At 49.1% G+C, this 19,250-nt stretch overlaps 1 protein-coding gene across 2 annotated transcripts; it reads left to right on the forward strand.

The window, feature by feature from the left end:
- The first annotated feature begins 1,716 nt into the window (after positions 1-1,716).
- On the forward strand, positions 1,717-18,880 carry LOC123595656 (rho-related GTP-binding protein RhoU-like). Of its 2 annotated transcripts, XM_045473341.1 has the most exons (4): positions 1,719-2,656; positions 4,345-4,403; positions 13,454-13,685; positions 18,726-18,880. In XM_045473341.1, the coding sequence occupies exons 1-3, from the start codon at positions 2,395-2,397 to the stop codon at positions 13,469-13,471; spliced, it is 339 nt and encodes a 112-aa protein (XP_045329297.1). In that variant the 5' UTR covers positions 1,719-2,394; the 3' UTR covers positions 13,472-13,685; positions 18,726-18,880. The 2 variants fall into 2 exon arrangements, with proteins under 2 accessions (XP_045329296.1, XP_045329297.1); XM_045473340.1 differs by lacking the exons at positions 13,454-13,685; positions 18,726-18,880 and having other exon boundaries at positions 1,717-2,656; positions 4,345-4,847.
- Positions 18,881-19,250: the final 370 nt, after the last annotated feature.

Consider the following 19,250-nt stretch of genomic DNA (forward strand, 5'->3'; position numbering starts at 1 on the left):
AATTGAACAAAACTTTTTAAAAAGGGAGTAAAGCAGGAGTCAAAGGCTATAGGATACAAAAATTAACATATGGCCAGATGTAGGGGGTAAAGCAAAATTTTGTACAGCCTAAAAGCTTATCAAATTTGGGGGCCTTCTTTAAGAGAAAAATATCAATTCGACGATTAGGTACAAAAATAAATATTTAGGGGCACCTGGGTGTCTCAGTCGGTTAAGCGTCCGACTTGGGCTCTGGTCATGATCTCACAGTTCATGAGTTCGAGCCCTGCATCAGGCTCTGTGCTGAAAGCATGGAGAGCCTGGAACCTGCTTCAGATTCTGTCTCCTTCTCTCTCTCCCCCTCCCCCACTCACCGTCTGTTTCTCTCTCCCCCTCAAAAATAAATAAACATTAAAAAAATATTCATTTAAAATGAGAAATGCATCACAACAAGCTATAAAACTTAAAAGGCCAACAAATACCATAAACATCAAGAAAAACCCACAAGAAAACATTTTAATAAGCTGCCTGACACACCGCTCCATAATACTATTTTTCAACATTCTTTTACCTGCATATCCTTTTCCTCCAGTATAGTTGACAATTAAAAATTGTGCACATTTAAGGTATACAATTAGATAATTTAATACCTATATACGCGGTGAAATACTCACCCCAGTCAAGGCACTTAACATTATCCATCACCTCACATAGTTACCTTTGTGTGTGGGTGGTGAGAAATTTAAGATCTGCCCTCTTAGCAAATTTCAAGTAGGACAATACAATGTTGTTAACTATAGTCCCATTGCTGTGCATTAGATCTCCAGAACTTACCTCGTGTAACTGAAGCTCTGTGTCCCTTGAACAGAATCTCCCCGTGTCCCCATAGCTGCATAGTCTCAGCACTGAAATGTATAGGATCATTGAATCACTATATTGTACATCTGAAACTAACATTACACCGGATGTTAACTAACTGGAATGTAAGTAAGAACTTGGAAAAACCAAGAGCTTAGGCTCTGGAGCTAGACTATTTGGGTTTGGATCTTGTCGCTGCCACTTTACAGCTTGTGGAACCCGGGCATTTCTAAAATATCTCTGAGCCTGAGATTTTCTCATCTGTAGAATGGGTATAAGTCACGTGAAGATTAAACAAATGAGTTCAGGCAGAGTGCTTCCAACAGTGTCTGGCACATAAAGGCTCAATATTTATTAGCTCCTGCTGTTATTGTTATTGTTGTTGTCGCTGTTGTAGCGCCAGTATTTATGTGAATAGTATGTGACGCTTCTTAAACCACCTGTAAACCCCGAGAAGCCTTTGCGTCCTGACTAGAACCAGGCTCCCCTGTTTTCTGCGTGGACTGTTGACTAAATGTAGGAGGAAGAAGTCAGAGACAAATGGGACTCCCCGCCCCCCATTATATTAAAGTCTCCAAATAACATTTACGCAAAAGAAGAAATTGAATCTACAAATTACGTTGCTGGTCCATGGCATGCCCAACGAGCAATAGCGCTGGACCTGACATCATTTTGTTCCCAAACGATTGGAGCACAAACGATCTTAGAAGAAAAATCACACGATGGGCTGTAGCGAAGACTTTAAAAAGTTGCCTTTTAATTCAGTCTCCTGCGGGCGTGTCCCCAAGACGCTTCATTTCCCCCTTGGGTGAAGCACTGTGGCCAGCAAGGGGCCCCCACGGCACAGGCTGCGGCCGGGAAGGGGAGGGGGGGAGCCAGGGGAACCGGAGGAAGCTCAGGCTTCCCCGCCCGCGTGGGCGCAACAAGGCGGAACCGCTTCGGTCACTCCGGCGGTGGTGTCAGTCTCGGCCGCCGGGGGGTGGGCGGAGGCTGCCTTCGGCCACCCGTCGCCTCCGGGCCACGCGCCCCGGAGTGGGTGTTCAGGGTCCACCCCCAGAGCGGGCGGCAGCCGCGCCCCCTGCAGCGAGGGTCCGTTCGGCCCGGAGCCGGCGACCGCGCTCCTCACCCGCCCGGCGTAGCACCGCCTCTGGCCCGGGTGCAGGGGCCCGGCGCGCAGGCGGGGGGCGCTGTGGCCTCGGCGCGGGGACAGAGCGGCCGGGCCGGACCCGCCTCTTTCCCCTCCCCTCCCGCCCCCCACGCGTCGTGTCGCCGGGAAGCCGGGAGGAGACAGAGCGCTCGGGCTCCACGGCGCTCGGCCGGCCCGCAGTCCTCTGACCGCGCGGAGCGGAGCCAGGTGGCGCCGCCCGAGCCCAGAGCCGCGACCCACCCCGGCCGCCTTTGTCTGGGAGCGTGTGGCCTGGAACCGCCGCTCTCGGGGGCCGGGCACGCGCCCACCGCGGTCGGTGACAGCTCGTCCCTCTCGGAGGGCTCCGGGACCGAGGGGCGGGCGGGCCGGGCCCTGCTCGCTCGCGCCTGCACGCCCGAGCGCGCGCACCGATGCCCCCGCAGCAGGGGGACCCCGCATTCCCGGGCCGTTGCGAGGCGCCGCCCGTTCCGCCGCGCCGGGAGCGCGGGGCGCGCGGGGGGCGCGGGCCCGGGGCGCCGGGGGGCCGGGGGCGCGCGGGCGGTGCCGAGGGGCGCGGCGTCAAGTGCGTGCTCGTCGGCGACGGCGCCGTGGGCAAGACGAGCCTGGTGGTGAGCTACACCACCAACGGCTACCCCACCGAGTACATCCCCACCGCCGTCGACAACTTCTCGGGTGAGCGGGGGCGCGGGGCCGCGGTCTGCGGTGCCGATGGCCCCGGTGCCGCGGGGGGGGGGGGGGGCGGGGAGGGCGGCGCGAGGGTCGCGGGGCGGGGGGGGGTGGGGGACCGAGGGGGCTGCGGGGCCGGGCGGGCTCCAGCTGGGAAGCCGACCAGGCGCGGAGCGCCGGGCATTTCCCGAGCCTCGGGGACCCGGCGAGCGCGGAGCTTCCAGAGGCAACGGGGAACCCTAAAGCAGGAGCCTGGCGGAGGGGGCGGGGTACGGGGGACAGAGCCTACGCGAAAAGAAGTGGTCGGGCAATTTAGTAGCAGACGAGCGAGTATCAGACAGGTCGAGTTCAGGTTGCCTGGTCAGTTTGCTGCGTAGGAAAGTTGCGTCAGGTCGACGTTGCTGGCGCCGCTGCCGAGTTTCAGTGGGAAGGTGACGCGCAGGTGGCCCTACCTGTGGCCCGGAGAGTCGGTCCTTTCCTTTTGGCGGTTCCCGTGACAGTGGGCGTCTCCGCTTTAAAGAGCCAGAAAATACTCGCTTTGGTGAAAACGGCACTGGTAAAGGCTTAGGTCTGGATTAAACCTGGAGAGTAAACCCAATTTCTTCCGAGTCCCTCTCCCCTGGCCCCACTGCCCCTACTTCCGTCTCCCTCATTGGCTGTGCTTCTGATGTCTTAGTATCTTTTCAGTTATCTCTAAGCTATTTACAGCTCTTAAGTATGGTATGCTGGGTTTTAGTTTGGTGGAAACAAAGATAAAGGGGTTTTCGGGGATTTTTTTTTTTTTTTTGAAATTCACAAAAACGTGAAAATCCACAGAGGCTAGTGTGAAACACTCCCTCTTGCTCTTCAAGGAAAAAAAAAAAAAAAAAGAAATGTTTCTTGACCTCGTAGTCCCAATGGCAAGGGCTTGGGTACCCTAGATGAAAGTGTGCCACACCTAATGGGTTTGCCGCCTAAACAGTTTTGGGTTTTTTCCCCCCCTTTCCTCCTCCCAGCTGATCAGTGTAAACATTAAAAGAACTGAGAAAGTTGTACTGAGACAAACTTGGGTGCTGAATTCAAATAGAAACCTCAAGCTGTGCCCTGAGGCAGGCCCCTGCCCAGTACCCCATCCCAGTGGAAAGGTGGACAGGCTTTCTTTTCTTTTTTAATCCTCTCTTTGAGCCGACGGGGTGAGATGAGTAGGGCCCGCTTCCATAAACAGGACAATGCAGGCAGCCTGCGTTTGCTCGTGTTCTCAAAACAAGCTACAATTCTCTGATAAACCATGAAGTCTTGGAACAGATCCCAAGGGAAAACAGAATTATTTGTGAGGCTTCCCACTGAGTTAAAACGGCAAGGTTGGTTCCCATTTACCCCCTAGTGTTGCTTTTGGGTTTTTTGCAACTAGTGTGACTGGCAAATAAATCTTCCCGGGGCTGGGAGAAGAGTGCAGGCCCTTCTGGGGTGCCATCCGTAGCTCGGGGGCTTGCGGCCTCATCCGGGCAGTGCCGTGAGGTGCCAGCCCAGGAGGGTTGTATACAAAAGTGCCTGCATGGGGGCCTCCTTGTTTTAGACCAGTCTTTAATTCGTTAGGGGACCCAGAACAACCGAAGGGTTTGGAGGGAGAATGGTGGTTGCAGCTAAAACGATGGTTTTCCTGAAAGGGGTTAAAGGACACCCCCCCTGATCATTGTTTTCATCTTGTTTTTAAGCGGTGGTTTCTGTGGACGGACGGCCTGTGAGACTCCAGCTCTGTGACACTGCCGGGCAGGTTAGTGTATCCTCGCTGCTCAGTGGTGGGAAGGGAACCAGCCTTTGAAAAGCCTCAGAATACCCTCCTTGCATAAACGGGGTCATTCTAAAGCTTCAGGAAGTAGACCCACCCCTGAGAGGGTGACGGGGAGGGGGATAAAGCCCTGAGCTAGTAAAACCGGGTTTGGCCCAGCTTTGCGTGGGCAGGACGGGGACAGCAGGGTGAAGAACAGTTCTCTTCTCACAGGCGTTTCTGACCTTATTTACTCTCTGGTTTTTATTAAAAATTACCACTGATGCTCTGTGATCATTTCTCAAAGTTAGTTGGCGATGTAATCATTTCATTGGAAGTCAACCAGCCACATATTAAAGAAATTTGCTCAAGAGACAGATGGAGTTTTGGGGCACCGGGGTGGCTCCGTCCGTTAAGCGTCGGACTTCGGCTCGGGTCATAGTCTCGTGGTCTGTGAGTTCGAGCCCCGCGTCGGGCTCTGGGCTGATGGCTCAGAACCTGGAGCCTGTTTCCGATTCTGTGTCTCCCTCTCTCTCTGCCCCTCCACCGTTCATGCTCTGTCTCTCTCTGTCCCAAAAATAAATAAACGTTGAAAAAAAAATTAAAAAAAAATAAATAAAACAACAACAGATCTTGTGATCCCGTGTGTTGACCCGGTTCATGGGGCGGTTCTGCTGAGGTCACACGCAGCAGGGAGCTCGACCTAGGTGACTGTCTAAAGAAACCCTGGGTCTCTCTCCTTGTGGCCTCTCATCTTCAGCGTCTAGCCCGAGTTTCTTTACAACACGGAGACTGACTTCCAGGAGTGAATGTGCCAAGAGAGAACGCTCCGGTGGGCAAGGGCTTATCGAGGTGTTTGCACCGTGTTAAGGTCCATGGGTCAAAGCAAGTCCCAGAGACAACGTGGGGGGGAGGTGGAAGGAGCTGCACAAGTACGTGAACGCGGGAAGATGTGCTTATTGGGGCCTGTCCAGTGGATCCATGTGGGAAAGCAAGGCTGTGAGGCTGGTGCAGTCCATCTGTCGCGTCTGTCCAGGATGAAGAGAGGCGGGTGTATGTACAGGTGGAGAAGACAACTGGTCCAGCAGCCAGGACTTGTGGTAATAAAAGGCGTGTTTGGTACTTCTATTATTTCAATTAGGGTCTGAGTATTCGAATGGGTGACCTAGTATGTTGCCTAAACTCTTCATTGAATCTTTTTTTTTTTTTTTAACTTTGTGTATTTCTTTTGAGAGAGACAGAGACAGCTCGAGTGGGGCAGGGGCAGAGAGAGAGAGAGGAAGACAGAAAATCCCAAGCAGGCTCCGAGCTCCCAGCACAGAGCTCAGCGAGGGGCTTGATCCCGTGAATCCAACCATGAGATCATGACCTGAGCCAAAACCAAAGTCAGACACTTAACCGATCGAGCCACCCAGGTGGCCCACTTCACTGAATCTTCTTTGCCGACAGAGTACGACACGCTTAGAATGGGTGAAAATGGGCACCTTGCTGAGTGTGCAGACAGCTGGATGGACGGAGTTTGGGGATTTCTGTTGTTTCCACCTGTTGTTTCCATCTTTCTTTTTCCAGCAAAAGGGACAGATTTCAGCCGCAGTTGGACAAATGAAATAATATAGAGCACAGCATATATGAAGCACTTTAAAAACCTTGTATTAAGACTATCACTGTTGCTCCTGTGATGATTAGTAAGGAGAATTCTACACAGAACTGAAATTCCTCCAGCCATCTGTTAAGGACCCATTTCCCACAGCAATAGAATTAGTTAACAGCATGGCTAGTTTTAAGTGATTTGGACAGTTCCCATTCTTCTGCAATGCCCTGTTTACACTCCCAAGACTTTAGTTTGCTTTTCTCTTGCGTGCAGTTTTTTTTTTTAATATTTATTTTTGAGAGAGAGAGAGAGAGCACGAGTGGGGGAGGAGCAGTTAGAGGGAGACACAGAATGGAAGCAGGCCCCAGGCTCTGAGCTGTCAGCACAGAGCCCGACGCGGGGCTCGAACTCACGAACTGTGAAATCATGACCTATGCCGAAGCCGGGCGCTCAACTGACTGAGCAACCCAGGAGCCCCATCTTGCGTGCAGTTTCAGTGTGTCCACACTTGGGATCTAAAGGAGAATCCAGATTGCCGTAGGGCAGCATGCCCCCAGCAAGGGTTGATGGCACAGAGCCGAGAGCAATGCCCCAGGATCGCCGGGCTCCCGGCGCCCTCATCCTGCCTGTGCCACTGACCAGCTCTATGCATTCGGAGAGTGAGTTTAATCTCTTTGGGCTTTAATTTCTTCAACTCACCAGGAGGTGAAGCTATGAAGTCTCCATTGCCCCTCTTCTCTGTTATTTTAAGATAATCGCGCTTCTTTTCAGTCTTGATCTTCACGGGCTTAGGAGCTTTCATCTTAAGCAAAATCAGTATCAAGTGACGTAGCCAGTAATTCTCACAAATTCAAGTGCAGAAAATAACGAATCGAGACCTCCGGCTCAGCTGGGCCGTGTGCACGTGGACAAAGTTGGCCTCCCAGCGGCTTGTGCACGGAGACACGGAAAGAGGAGGTAGCTGTGTTTCTCAAGAGCGTGGCAGAACTTTTTCCAGGAAGACAGAAGATCTGTCACTGTCTGATGCATGCCGGTGCAGTGAGCGGCCTCTTCGCGAATCAAAACCAGTGACGGGTGAAAGGAAAAGAAGAAAAAGGGAAAGAAAAAAGAAATAAAGGGAAGGAAAAAGACTCAAGGACGAGAGCATTAGGCAGTGGGTTCAACTGAGCGTACTTCATGAGAGTTTGCCGGTTGTTACCTCTATCAAGAAAAGAAGTTATTATGCACCTATGTGGACGTGCCATTGTGATGCCGAATGCAAAGAATCCTTGTCCTGCAAGGACGTACCACCCTGGGTACGGAAAGGCATGTGGAGAGAAAAATGCTCCCTCTTTGATCTGTTCTTAGGGAGAATTGCCCAAGTTAATCAGTCTCTTTTGGGGAGACGGACTTATCTCTTATTGACTCAATAACAATTAACTTTTTAACAATTAACCGTAACCTTTAACCACAAATGTGCCACGATTTAAGCAACATCGTAATAGTGTCAACCGACAAAAATGTGTTAGTCCTCAAATGCTTATTAATTGGGGACCTTTATCCCCAGAGCACTGTTTTGAGCACAGGTCTACCAGGCCTTGGTTTTGACGACTTACTGCATAACAAATACCGGAAAAGTGATTCCTATGCATGTGGCCGCTGTGAATAAAGAATGAGTCAGGGGAACTGCACGTGTGGGAAGAAGTTATGTTTGGAAACTACCGTTAACCGCTGTTGGAGCATTTTTAACTCATAAAATTGATATTTTCTCAGTATAAGAGTATTGGAAAAAACTAGAAACCTAGAAAGAAGAAAAACAATCATAGTGCTATCACCGAAGAGTTTGGTATTTTTCGTTTTTAAAAAAAATTTTTTTTTAATGTTTTTATTTATTTTTGAGACAGAGAGAGACAGAGCATGAGCAGGGGAGGAGCAGAGAGAGAGGGAGACACAGACACCGGGCGTCAGGCTCTGAGCTGTCAGCACAGAGCCCAAGGCGGGGCTCGAACCCACGAACCGTGAGATCATGACCTGAGCTGAAGTAGAACGCTTAGCCAACTGAGCCGCCCAGGCAGCCATGGAATTTCATTTTTTGAGGTTGTGTCTTGTGAATGTTCTTTAATCTTCCATACTAGTTGGATCCGAATGAGCTGGTGAGGGACGGGGCCAAAGGTTTAGCTCAGCTCAGTTTTAGGGTTCTAACGAGGCGTGGGATGGCAGTCACCAGGTGAAGTACTCCTGCTCCCGTAGAAATGCTCTTTGCTGGTCAGTAAGCCAGATCTCGAACGCGAGACCCCTCGCGGGTAGGTCGAGGAACAGCGCACCTCCTTTCCTCCAAGCGGTTGTCGGGTGTCTTGTCTTCTCTGTCCTTCTGTGTCAGTTCCGGGAAGCAGAAATGGGGTTAGGGGTGTGAGAAGTGTATGGAGGGTGTGATGTCTCTGGAAGATAAAAGGGAGGAAGTAGGCTGCACTGGCCACCACAGGTGGTGATGCAGGTTGAACGGTCTTGGTCAATCTGAGGGGAAGCTCCGAGCACGGGTGCCCTTCAGAGGGTCCCCACTTTGGGCAGGGGTAGCCTCACCCTGGTATCCTGCCTTCTCGGTCAGCTGGGGGCCGTCTCCCTCTGTGATCCTCCCAGGTGGGCTGCAAGCTTTTTTTGGAGGGGAGATGGGGACAGAGGCCTGTGCCTGCCACACCAACCTAGTGAATCTGAGAGGGCCATGGCTTAAAGCTCAGTCCTGAACATATTGATATGTGTTGGCCTCTGATACGTGCTTTAAATAACCGTATTTAAGCGGCAAAACACCCCTGAGTTCACTTTTATTTTCTACAAATGAAAGGTGAGAAAACTCAAGCTCAGAGAGCTTAAGTAATTTGTCCAAGTTCAATGGCTAGAAAATGGCAGAGCCAGGGGATTTGAAAGCATGAAACAAAATGATCATCAGCACAGGGTATAGAAACTTGTCTTATATTCTCACAAAAATAGAGGATGTGCATTCAGCTTATCCAGAGAATGTAGGGATTTTGCCCTGGTCACAGAGTGTGGCGGGAGGGAGAGAGTAGAGAATTAATCACATCAACATGGGACAGAGGACACGAGTGTCTGGTAGGACAGTGACCTCATGGCCACCGGCTTCCAGAATATTGGCCTAAAGCACCTGGCTCACACTAGGCTAACATTCAGAAAGTAAAGGCAGAGGAACAGTGTATAATCAGGAGGGGCTGGGGACAAGGCCTTTCAGATTCCCATCTGTCCTTATCAAACCAGAAACTGGAAGGTCTGGCCCTACGTTCATCCTTTCACAAAGCAAAGAGGGTCCCTTTAAGTTTCTGGAAAGTCCACCGACAAGTGATGGGAGAGGAGACATCTTTGTCATGACATCCAAGGTGGAATTTTTTTTTTAATGTTTATTTTAGAGAGAGAGAGAGAGAGAGAGAGAGAGAGAGGCAGAGCGTGAGCAAGGGAGGGGCAGAGAGAGAGGGAGACACAGAATCCGAAGCAGGCTCCAGGCTCCCAGCTGTCAGCCCAGAGCCCAACATGAGGCTCGAACTCACGGACCATGAGATCATGACCTGAGCCAAAGTTGGACACTCAACCGACTGAGCCCCCCACGCGCCCCCCACGGTGGAATTTTGAAAGGTCCTCGGCAAAAGATGACCGTTAAACTCTCACTCTGTTTCATTTAGTTCATCCTGTTAGTCCAACACTGAGAATAGACACCAAGATATCCATGCCAAAGGTTCAAGTGAGGGCAAAATGATTGCTTAATTCCCAGTGCGGGTATCTGTCCAAACATCCCTTCTCGGGGAGCAGAATGGTAAGCACGTGCTCAGGTCCCAGGGCTGCACCCGAGAAGAAGACCATGGCCCTAGATGGGCCAACCTTGAGGACTTGATGGACTTGAGGGCGATTTGACAGGTGGCCTCCAATCTAGGGTTGCCATGCAATATTTGGAATGTACTCATCCCCCAAAATTATGGGTTCTCTGTCTGCAATTCAATTTTTTTTTGACTTGGCGTTTTATCTGTATTTATTTATATTTCAAAATCTTGTGTTTTATCTGGCGGCACGGCTCTACTTACAATCTCCAGAACCGAAGAACAGAGCCAAAGTGTCAATCCAAAGGGGCTGGACAAAAAATTGTAGATTTTTGTTTTTGTTCCGTTTTGTGTTTTTTTTTTTTTTTTGTGTTTTGTGTTTTTTTATCTTTTATTTAATTTATTGTTATTTTTGTTTTCATTCAAAAACTTTTTTAATGTTTATTTAGTTTTGAGAGACAGAGACAGGGTGTGAGTGGGGAGGGGCAGAGAGAGAGGGAGCCAAAGAATCCGAAGCACGCTCCAGGCTCCGAGCTGTCAGCACAGAGCCCGACGCCGGGCTCGAACTCATGAACTGTGAGATCATGACCTGAGCTGAAGTCAGATGCCCAACTGACTGAGCCACCCAGGCACCCCTTTAATTTATTCTTTTAGTTTACATCCAAGTTAGTTAGCATATAGTGCGACAGTAATTTCAGGAGTAGATTCCTTTTAATGCCCCTTACCCACTTAGCCCCTCCTCCCTCCTGCAACCCCTCCAGTAACCCTCTGTTTGTTCTCCATATTTAAGAGTCTCTTATGTCAAAAATGTAGATTTTAATAACTGGGCAAAGAGATCAATTAGATCAAGGCAGGTGCTTTTGAATTGTTGGGATCATGAAAACTATTGCCTAATTGAAACATACTGTGTGCCACATAACACGTTTGATGAAGGCAGGAGAGTCGTCAAAAAGGGGTATCTAAGAGGTAGCTACTATTATTAGCCCTCTGTGACAGCTGAGGAAACTGAGGCACGAGGAGTGTAGGTGACCTAGGACACACAAGTGATGGAAAGGGGACTTGAGCCGTAGGGGGTCTGCCTTTCAGATCTTTCGCTTGTTTATAAAAATGGGTGCTTAAAGACCCTAGAAACCTCCTGCTGAAGACAACTCCTCTGTGCATGGATTAGGGATGGGTTAACGGAGGGGAAAATTAAACTTATCAGACTCTTCCTTAATAGTCACGGATTAATAAAAGGAGGACATTGTTCTAGGAAGAGGGAGTTTTCAATAAGAGTCGTATGTGACGTGTTGCTTGTTTAAAAAACCCAGAGGTCACGCATGCTCTCTTGTGAGTTACAATACCTTACGTCTCCAGAGCACCTTGTTTGTCAACTGTTCACGGATTTGGCACGACGTTTGCGAAGCACGTGGTGTGTGCATTTTGTACTGGGCTGAGTTTTCTGTTTGGTCTTCTAGGTCTCCTTGGCTGCCCTTCTCAACTTCGCTGTGTGGCGGGAAAGTTGACCTCTTCCCTCTTCGGCACCTGCTTCCTGTTAGATTTAGCTGATGGCAGGCACTGGGGGACATGGGAGCTGGGGAGAGCCTGGAGGTTTCTCGCCTGGCTCCTTCCCTTAACAGATAAGTGGTGGCTCTGCGTGTTTGATGCTTCCCCCCGGAACCCCAGGTCCTGTCTGCAGCCACCGCTCTGAGTTCCGATCAGTGCTCCCCACCTGACACCCCAGGCCTAGGGATGGTAACCTTCCTGTTGCTTAGCCCTGGGGGCTTCTCTGTGGCTCACTGGTTTCCTTAATCATCTTCTGACTCTTCTAGATAGCCTGTCACTTAAGCCTGTTTGGTTACCCCTTGGAGTGTGTCACCTCTTTCCCGCTGGGACACTGATTGATAGCAAGCTTCATTCTCTCCCCTATGATTACTGCTTTCCGGATCGTCCATAAAACCTGACATGCAAAAAAATTCAAACCCAAGACAAAACCCCCGAGGTGACAGAATATACTCGTGAGAAAATAAAACTCAAATGACATGCATGCTGGCTGTGCCCCAAGGAGGAGAGAGGCTGTCACTGTTGGTAGAGTGGGTTTGCATTGTGCTGATCAGGGTCCATTGCCAAAGAACTTCCCATATGTGTTTTATCAATGTAAGTGTCATGTATTGTAAAGCGACCCATAGAATCGCCATTGCTGAAGCACAGGGTGCATGTCATTTCTATCAATGTATAATGTCACGTACATACACGTACACACGTCGCATATAAAGACCTCTAGTAACTGGGGTTAGCCAGGAAGAAAGAAAATCGCGCAGGACAGATGACTGCTGTGTTTGCTGAATACATTTTGTGCTGCTCTAAGAGATGTTACAGAGAACAAAAAAGGATGTTCTAGGAAAGAAAATTTTACTTGTGTGTGAGGGAAAACTTTATAACCGTGTGAGACCCGTGTAAAAAGAATTTACAGTTTAGCTGGAGGTTATTTTTTCATAAGAATCACTTGGTTTTGGCTTTTGCTCAGAGGAAATGTCATGAGTTTCATTACGTGATGTAAATAATTTAAAAAATAAGTTTACTAGGCAGTCCCTGATAGCCTCTCTTTTTATTTATGTATTTACTTTTGAGACAGAGAGAGACAGAGCACGAGCAGGGGAGGGGCAGAGAGAGAGGACACAGAATCTGAAGCAGGCTCCAGGCTCCGAGCTGTCAGCACAGAACCCGACGCGGGGCTCGAACTCACGAACTGTGAGATCATGACCTGAGCCGAAGTCGGTCGCTTAACTGACTGAACCACCCAGGCGCCCCTGATGGTCTCTCTTTTTTTAATGCATATTTATTTTTGAGAGAGAGAGATAGAGCGCAAGCGGGGAGGGGCAGAGAGAGAGGGAGACACAGAATCCGAGGCAGGCCCCAGGCTCTGAGCTGTCACTGGAGATCATGACCTGAGCCGAAGTTGGACACTTAACCAACTGAGCCACCCAGGCGCCGCCCCCCCCCCCCCCCCCCGCCATGGCCTCTCGTAATGTAGCTTTTTTGTTTTGTTGTTGTTTTTTCTTGTATGCTAAGAGCTGAATTTTAACGAGCCTGAAAGGAAAATGGATTCTTGGCAGGAATATCTAAAAGTTAGCAGTCTTTTGCATTGGGGAGGGGGGTGTGGTATGAGAAAAAAATAGCTCACAATGTGTTAATGTAGCTGTCAGAACACTGCCAGGCTCACAGTAGCTGTTCTATAAGTGCCTGCTAGCATTATTATTGTTATTTTTTTTTCTAAACTTCTTTTTGACGTTCATTTATTTTTGAGACAGAGAGAGACAGAGCGTGAACGAGGGAAGGCCAGAGAGAGAGAGAGGGAGACACAGAATCTGAGACAGGCTCCAGGTTCCGAGCTGTCAGCACAGAGCCCGAGGCGGGGCTCGAACTCACGGACCGCGAGATCACGACCTGAGCCGAAGTCGGACGCCCAACCGCCTGAGCCACCCAGGCGCCCCTGTGGTTTTACTTCGACAGCAGCTTTTTACACAACACTTCGGGGTTCAGTAGGCCCAACCATCATCGCTCTTCCAAAAATGGGCTCTGCTCCACCTCCCCACAGCAGGACCACCCCCCCCCGCCCCTCTCCCCTCCCCCCTTCCCCCCAGCCCCTCTGCAGTTTGTCTCTGCTGACCTGATCTCTACTTCTGCAGAGACTCTGGAGAGACTGAAAAGGAAGAGCCCGACCTTGCTATACAGGCTGCGACCCAGAAGGAGCTTCGGGGGCCTGAATGCCCTGTCCCCAACTTCTGCTTCTCGGCCTGATGTCGTCCACTGTGAGCTCCCTACTGAAGACCGGCTGCTGAGTCACCGCCCAGGCCATGACGCGACGCGCGCAGCCCCAAAGTGGTCATAGCTGTCCTTCCGCAGGTGCTTACACAGAAGGTGAAAATGAGGATGAGGGAACATTAGTATCGGTTTTTCAATAGAAAGTGTGATTCTTTGGTAATTATAGTGTATCCCTGGGCTGGCACAGCAGACGAATAGACATCAAGGACCTGAAACTAGACTGGAACCTTTAAAATTTTTTTTTTATGTTTATTTATTTTTGAGAGACAGACAGAGACAGAACGCGAGTGGGTTGGGGCACAGAGAGAGGGAGACACAGAATCGGAAGCGGGCTCCAGGCTCTGAGCTGTCAGCACAGAACCTGAAGCGGGGCTCGAACTCACGAGCTGTGAGATCATGACCTGAGCCGAAGTCGGACGCTCAGCTGAATGAGCTACCCAGGCGCCCCTAGACTGGAATCTTGAAACTTGATTACACAGTAGTTAAGTTGACTACTTCTGTTTTGTGCTTTTTATTTCCTTAAAATATTTCAGGTCCTTGTAAGATTCTGATTAACATGCTTGCTGTTTTCACAGAGTATGAGGCTTATTTTTAAAAAATTTTTTTAAATGTTTATTTACTTTTGAAAGAGAAAGAGAGACAGAGACAGAGTGTGAGCGTGGGAGGAGTAGAGACAGAGGGAGACACAGAATCCGAAGCAGGCTCCAGGCTCTAAGCTGTCAGTACAGTGCCTGATGCGGGGCTCGAACTCCCGAACGGTGAGATCAGACCCGAGCCAAAGTCAGATGCCCAACGGACTGAGCCACTCAGGGGCCCCCCTCAGTGACTCATTTCCAAGAGTATGGACACGGGAGGAAAAGCAGCTTCGTAGGGAAGCCTGGCAAACACTTCACTGACCAGGTGATGAATGCCAATGTCACCAGGGTAAGTCACATTGGTAGCAGGTAGCCTTAGATATGATGTGATGAGAGGGACACTTCACTTCTGTGGTCTTTCTCCCGAAAACCATGGTCTAATCATAAGAAAAGCATCAGATAAGCTCAAATTGAAGCACATTCTACAAAATCTCTGACTGGGACTCCACAAAGCTATCAAGGTCACCTGAACAAGGAAAGTCTGAGACACCGTCACAGCGTAGACGGGGCTAAAGAAACATGCCAACCAAATATGATGTGTGTGTGTGTGTGGGGGGGGGAAACCCCAAATATGATGTGGTGTTGTGGGTGGGACCCCGTAACAAAAAAAGGACATTAGGAGGAAACTAGTGGAACCCAAATAATGTGTGGAATTTACTTAACAGTAACACGCCCGGGTTGGCTCCTTAGTTATGACAAATGGGGCACGTGAATGTACGATGTTAACAATAGAAGGGACGGGGGAGGGTTTTGGAGAAACTCTATGTACTATCTTTGCAGCTTCTCTGTACGTTGAAAAATATTCTAAAGTGCGAGTGTGTTGAAATTAAACAAGAAGAGGCACGGGCCGTTTCCAATCCCAGAATTGATCCAAGGGCTCAGAGCTGTTTGCTCACACCAGCTTCTGCCTCTCAGATGCTGTCACTCAGCACTAGTACGTGATTGCTAAAATAAACGAAGTCTACGTTTCGCTGGTGAATAGCTTGTGGCAAGAAGTGACTAAATATCAAATACGTTGATGAACTGTAATTGGAGGGAGAAAAGAAATCAAGTCAAATTCTGTATGCTAATGGTCTGTAAACAAGGCAAAACAGCGAAGAGAAGTGACTCGGTTCGCAGTTGTCACTTCCAGCCTCATTTCGTTGGCCAGGGCCAGTCATGGCCGCACCTGTCCCACGAGGGGGAGGGGTGATTGTAGTCCCATAGGCGGGCCAGGGTATTTATCTTTTTCCATCCTTTGGATCCGAATCTAAGTGCCACTTCCCAGGCTCCTATGACTTTGGGCTCCTTGTTGGCTCCGATTTGGAATTTTTCTCTGCCTATCCTGAATGAACGTCCCTCTTGGTCCAGTCTGGTCTCGGGAACACAAAGTCCCTTCCCGCTTATAGCTCTCCTGCCCAGCCCGCTTGGCCCCCGAAGCACATAGACAAAAATGATACTGTGTTGCAACATGAAAGGTCATCAGAATTCAAGAGTTGAGGCTGGGGAGGAGCGCGGACTTGAACAAACCAGGACCCAAGCGTGCTCTGCGGAGCTGCAGTGAGGGACCTGGGCGGGCTGGACCAGAAGACTTTCTTGGAAAGTGGCGGGGGGGTAAGGGGGAGGGGCCCTGTGTGCTCAGCGGAGAAGTTTGCACTTGGTGAGCAGAGAGAATCCCCGAAGGAATGTTGAATGCAAGTTGCCTTGTTCCAGGAAGCTGAATCTGGTGGTGGTTCTCAGGAAGAGTCGCGGCAGTCGCGGCAGACTGTCTGGTTAGGGATCATAATCTGGGCGATATTAACCACGGTCATTCAAATTACCGTGAGCATGTTGAAATGGAAAGCAGGGAAAAGAAATTCAAAGGCGCCAGACAGGAGTTGTGAGTTTTAACTCCAGAAAGTATTCCTCTATTATTGCCTACTATTCTGTTCTCAAGATATGTGAGAAAACGATTTCCCAGAGGTGTGCCTGGAGATGCTTGCTTATAATAAACTGCTCCGGGGGAGCTATTTTCTCTCTTTCTCATCTGATTTTTCCCGAAGCACTGTATTATCCTTATTTCTGCTCCTCCTTCTCTCAAAGTAACCTCACCTTTAGGTGGCTCACGGGGTCGCTTCTGCCTTTGATGAAGTAGCCGCTGGGCGAAGAGTCAAGATCAGGCAATTGCATGTTTAGAAATGGCCTTGTTGCACCTGCTGGGCTAAATCACAGTTTGTGGGGCCGGCCGGCTGGCCGCAGCGCTCTTGCCGATGCCCTGGAGAGTCTTGTGTTTGCTGGTGTGAACTCCCTCATCGGTGTCCTGTCATTCCCCCCAAGCGCTGCCACTGGCTGGGATTTCTGTTTCGCGAAAGAAAGCCATGGGACTGGTCTCTTTGCCCTAAGCGTGCGATCGACTTGGAGAGCAAATATTGTAAAAGGCGAGCAGAAATCGGGCAGTAAAGGGGCGAGGGCTGGAGGGAGGGGCAGTGATCGCCCTGGGTCTTCCCCTCAGGGGTGGCACACAGCATCTGGGAATTGGGCTCAGCCAGCTGTCTCCTCTCCGCAGAAAAAACTGTTGCTCTTCTCATGAACTGCTGTTTAGCTAATAACCATATCGCTCTTCTAGGTACTTCCCTCCTTTACAGAGACTTTTATAGCATATGTGGGGTCCCTTGGCTAAGGGAGAAGAGGTTTGCCTACGATGGTCAAGCACAGTGCTTAACACAGGGGTAAAAAGAAAGGAAACATCACAGCTTGCCGTTAAGTTTCCAACTCTCTCTTGTTTCTTTGGGCCGTGGCTTAATTTTGCTTTGTTTCAGAAAACGTTAGCATATAAAATTCAGTTTGGCTCTTCTCCTTCCTCGAGTAGAAGTGAATGAATTTCAGTGGCATTTGCTCTGGCCACAGGCTATTTCATTAGCTAAATAAAAGTTTCATTAATTTTTCGTGATCTCGTAATTATACCGGATGGTAGACTCTGGGGTAAGCAGGTAGTTACACTGTTCCTGTTCAGTTTAATCTTTTGTATTTCCCCTGGACAGCAGGGCCCTGCTAATGTACATAACTACATAGAGATTAAAAAACGAGCGTTTAAGGTTAGATACTGTCATGGTTCTCCTTTCTGTTCTGTAATCAGAGGACGCTTCTCTGTGGGGAAGCTCTGCTTCCAGAAAGAGGGCCCTCGCGGGGACTTGGAGGAAGGGAGCAGGCAAGAAGTCACTCAGACAAAACCCATTAGGCACCTGGAGAATCTGACAGTCCGTGATGAAATAGACAAATTGTGGCTCGCTCGCCGTTTCTTTTTCATGAAGGAAAGAATTTTAGATCGGTTAGGTGAATTATGTTTAAAATACAAATAATTCGTTGCTCCTGCTGGTAGCTTTTAAGACACGTAGAAGAAACAGTTGTTTCAAATGGCATTTGAATTGCACAGCTAGCACCAAATTTAACTATTGCTTTACAGTTTGAAAACATTCACAATGACACGTATACACAGCAGTGTGGATCGCCCATGTGGATCTCACAGAGAGAAGGTGGAGCAAAAAAAATCTAGACCTGGAAGGTTATATATGGTTTATTCACATGATAATTACTTATATTTAAAAAAAAAATAGACTAGAGAGTAGTGTTAGAAGACCAGAGAGGGGTTATCACTGGGGATCATGATGGGAAGAGGAGACGAAGGAAACCTCTCGGGCGCTGGCAATGTTCTGTTTCTGATGCTGAGTGCGGGTTAACAAGAGGTTATTCACTTTGAATTAAGTCGCTGCAAGTTGTGTGCATTTTTGTAAATAGTTCGCACTTCTGAAAGTTTTTAAAAAATATTTATTTATTTATTTCGAGAGAGAGCGTGTGTGCGCGCGCGCGTGCGCAAGTGGGGGAGAGGCAGAGAGAGGAGAGAGAGAGAATCCCAAGCAGGCTCCATGCTGTCAGCACAGAGCCCGACCTGGGGCTCGATCCCACGAACTGTGAGATCACAACCTGAACCCAAATCAAGAGTGGGACGTTTAACCAACTGAGCCACCCAGGTGCCTCTTTGCACTTCCAAAAGTTTAAAAAAGGAAATAACCTCTTACTGAGAGAGAGAGAGAGAGAGAGAGAGAGAGAGCATAGTCATATAAATTATTTCATTTAACTTCTTGACAACAACCTGTAGCAGGAGGCATGTGGGTGGGTTGTTCCCCGCCCTGCCCCCTCTTCCCGAGGTTCTGTGGGTCCTGGAGAATTGCTCTTTGCTCCTGATTTGACAAAGGCCTGGCCCACCCATCTTCTGAGATGAGTGCGATACATTCCTTTCCCTGGACCACACCTGCTAGTATGGTTCACTGATTAGAATGTTCCAGCAGAATCGGGGGAGATGAGAGGAAGCAGAGAAGCCCTCTTGACCCTGAGTATGGTATAGAAGAAGCCAAAGGCACATGCAGTCCCACACTTGGCTTAATAAGAAAACAGAGACACGAAATATGCAGTTTCAAAGCCCTTGGACCCGTTATTAATCTTCTCTGCGAGTGAATGTGACCTTTGTCTCTCTTTCTAACCCTAGACTTGGAAGCTGTCATAGCCAAAGGCGTTCACAAGTGTGTCAGGAGAAGATCAGAGAGAACAGGCCATTTCCAGGAGATTATTTCTACTCTGGGTTACATCTGTGACAGATTTTTTTTTTCCTTTGGGATATGCTTATTATATCTCTGATCAGTCTCTGGCAATGAGTATCTTTTCTGACTGTCCACTTGGGGGGTGACCCTTCTTCTCCTCATTAGGAACATGTATTTTAGGACTGTCACTGTCTATCCTCCACTCCGGACTGGCTAGCCACAAATAAGGAGAGCAACACAGATCTGCTCTGAGGACCGAGAATTCTCAGCGACCTCTGAAAATTTTCTTCTTTATTTGCAGTTCCATCAAATGAAGGGATTGAACTAGATCTCTTCCACCTGAGCGTTGGACTTTTGACTCTTAAACTTCTACAAGACTTCTAGTTAAACTTCCAGAGGATTGAACCAATGCCATTCCCAAAACCTCACTAACATGACTGCAAATGAGTGAATGACTGAATGATATAAATCCA

Source organism: Leopardus geoffroyi (genome assembly GCF_018350155.1).
Source record: "Leopardus geoffroyi isolate Oge1 chromosome D2 unlocalized genomic scaffold, O.geoffroyi_Oge1_pat1.0 chrD2_random_Un_scaffold_58, whole genome shotgun sequence".
Taxonomy (NCBI): domain Eukaryota; kingdom Metazoa; phylum Chordata; class Mammalia; order Carnivora; family Felidae; genus Leopardus; species Leopardus geoffroyi.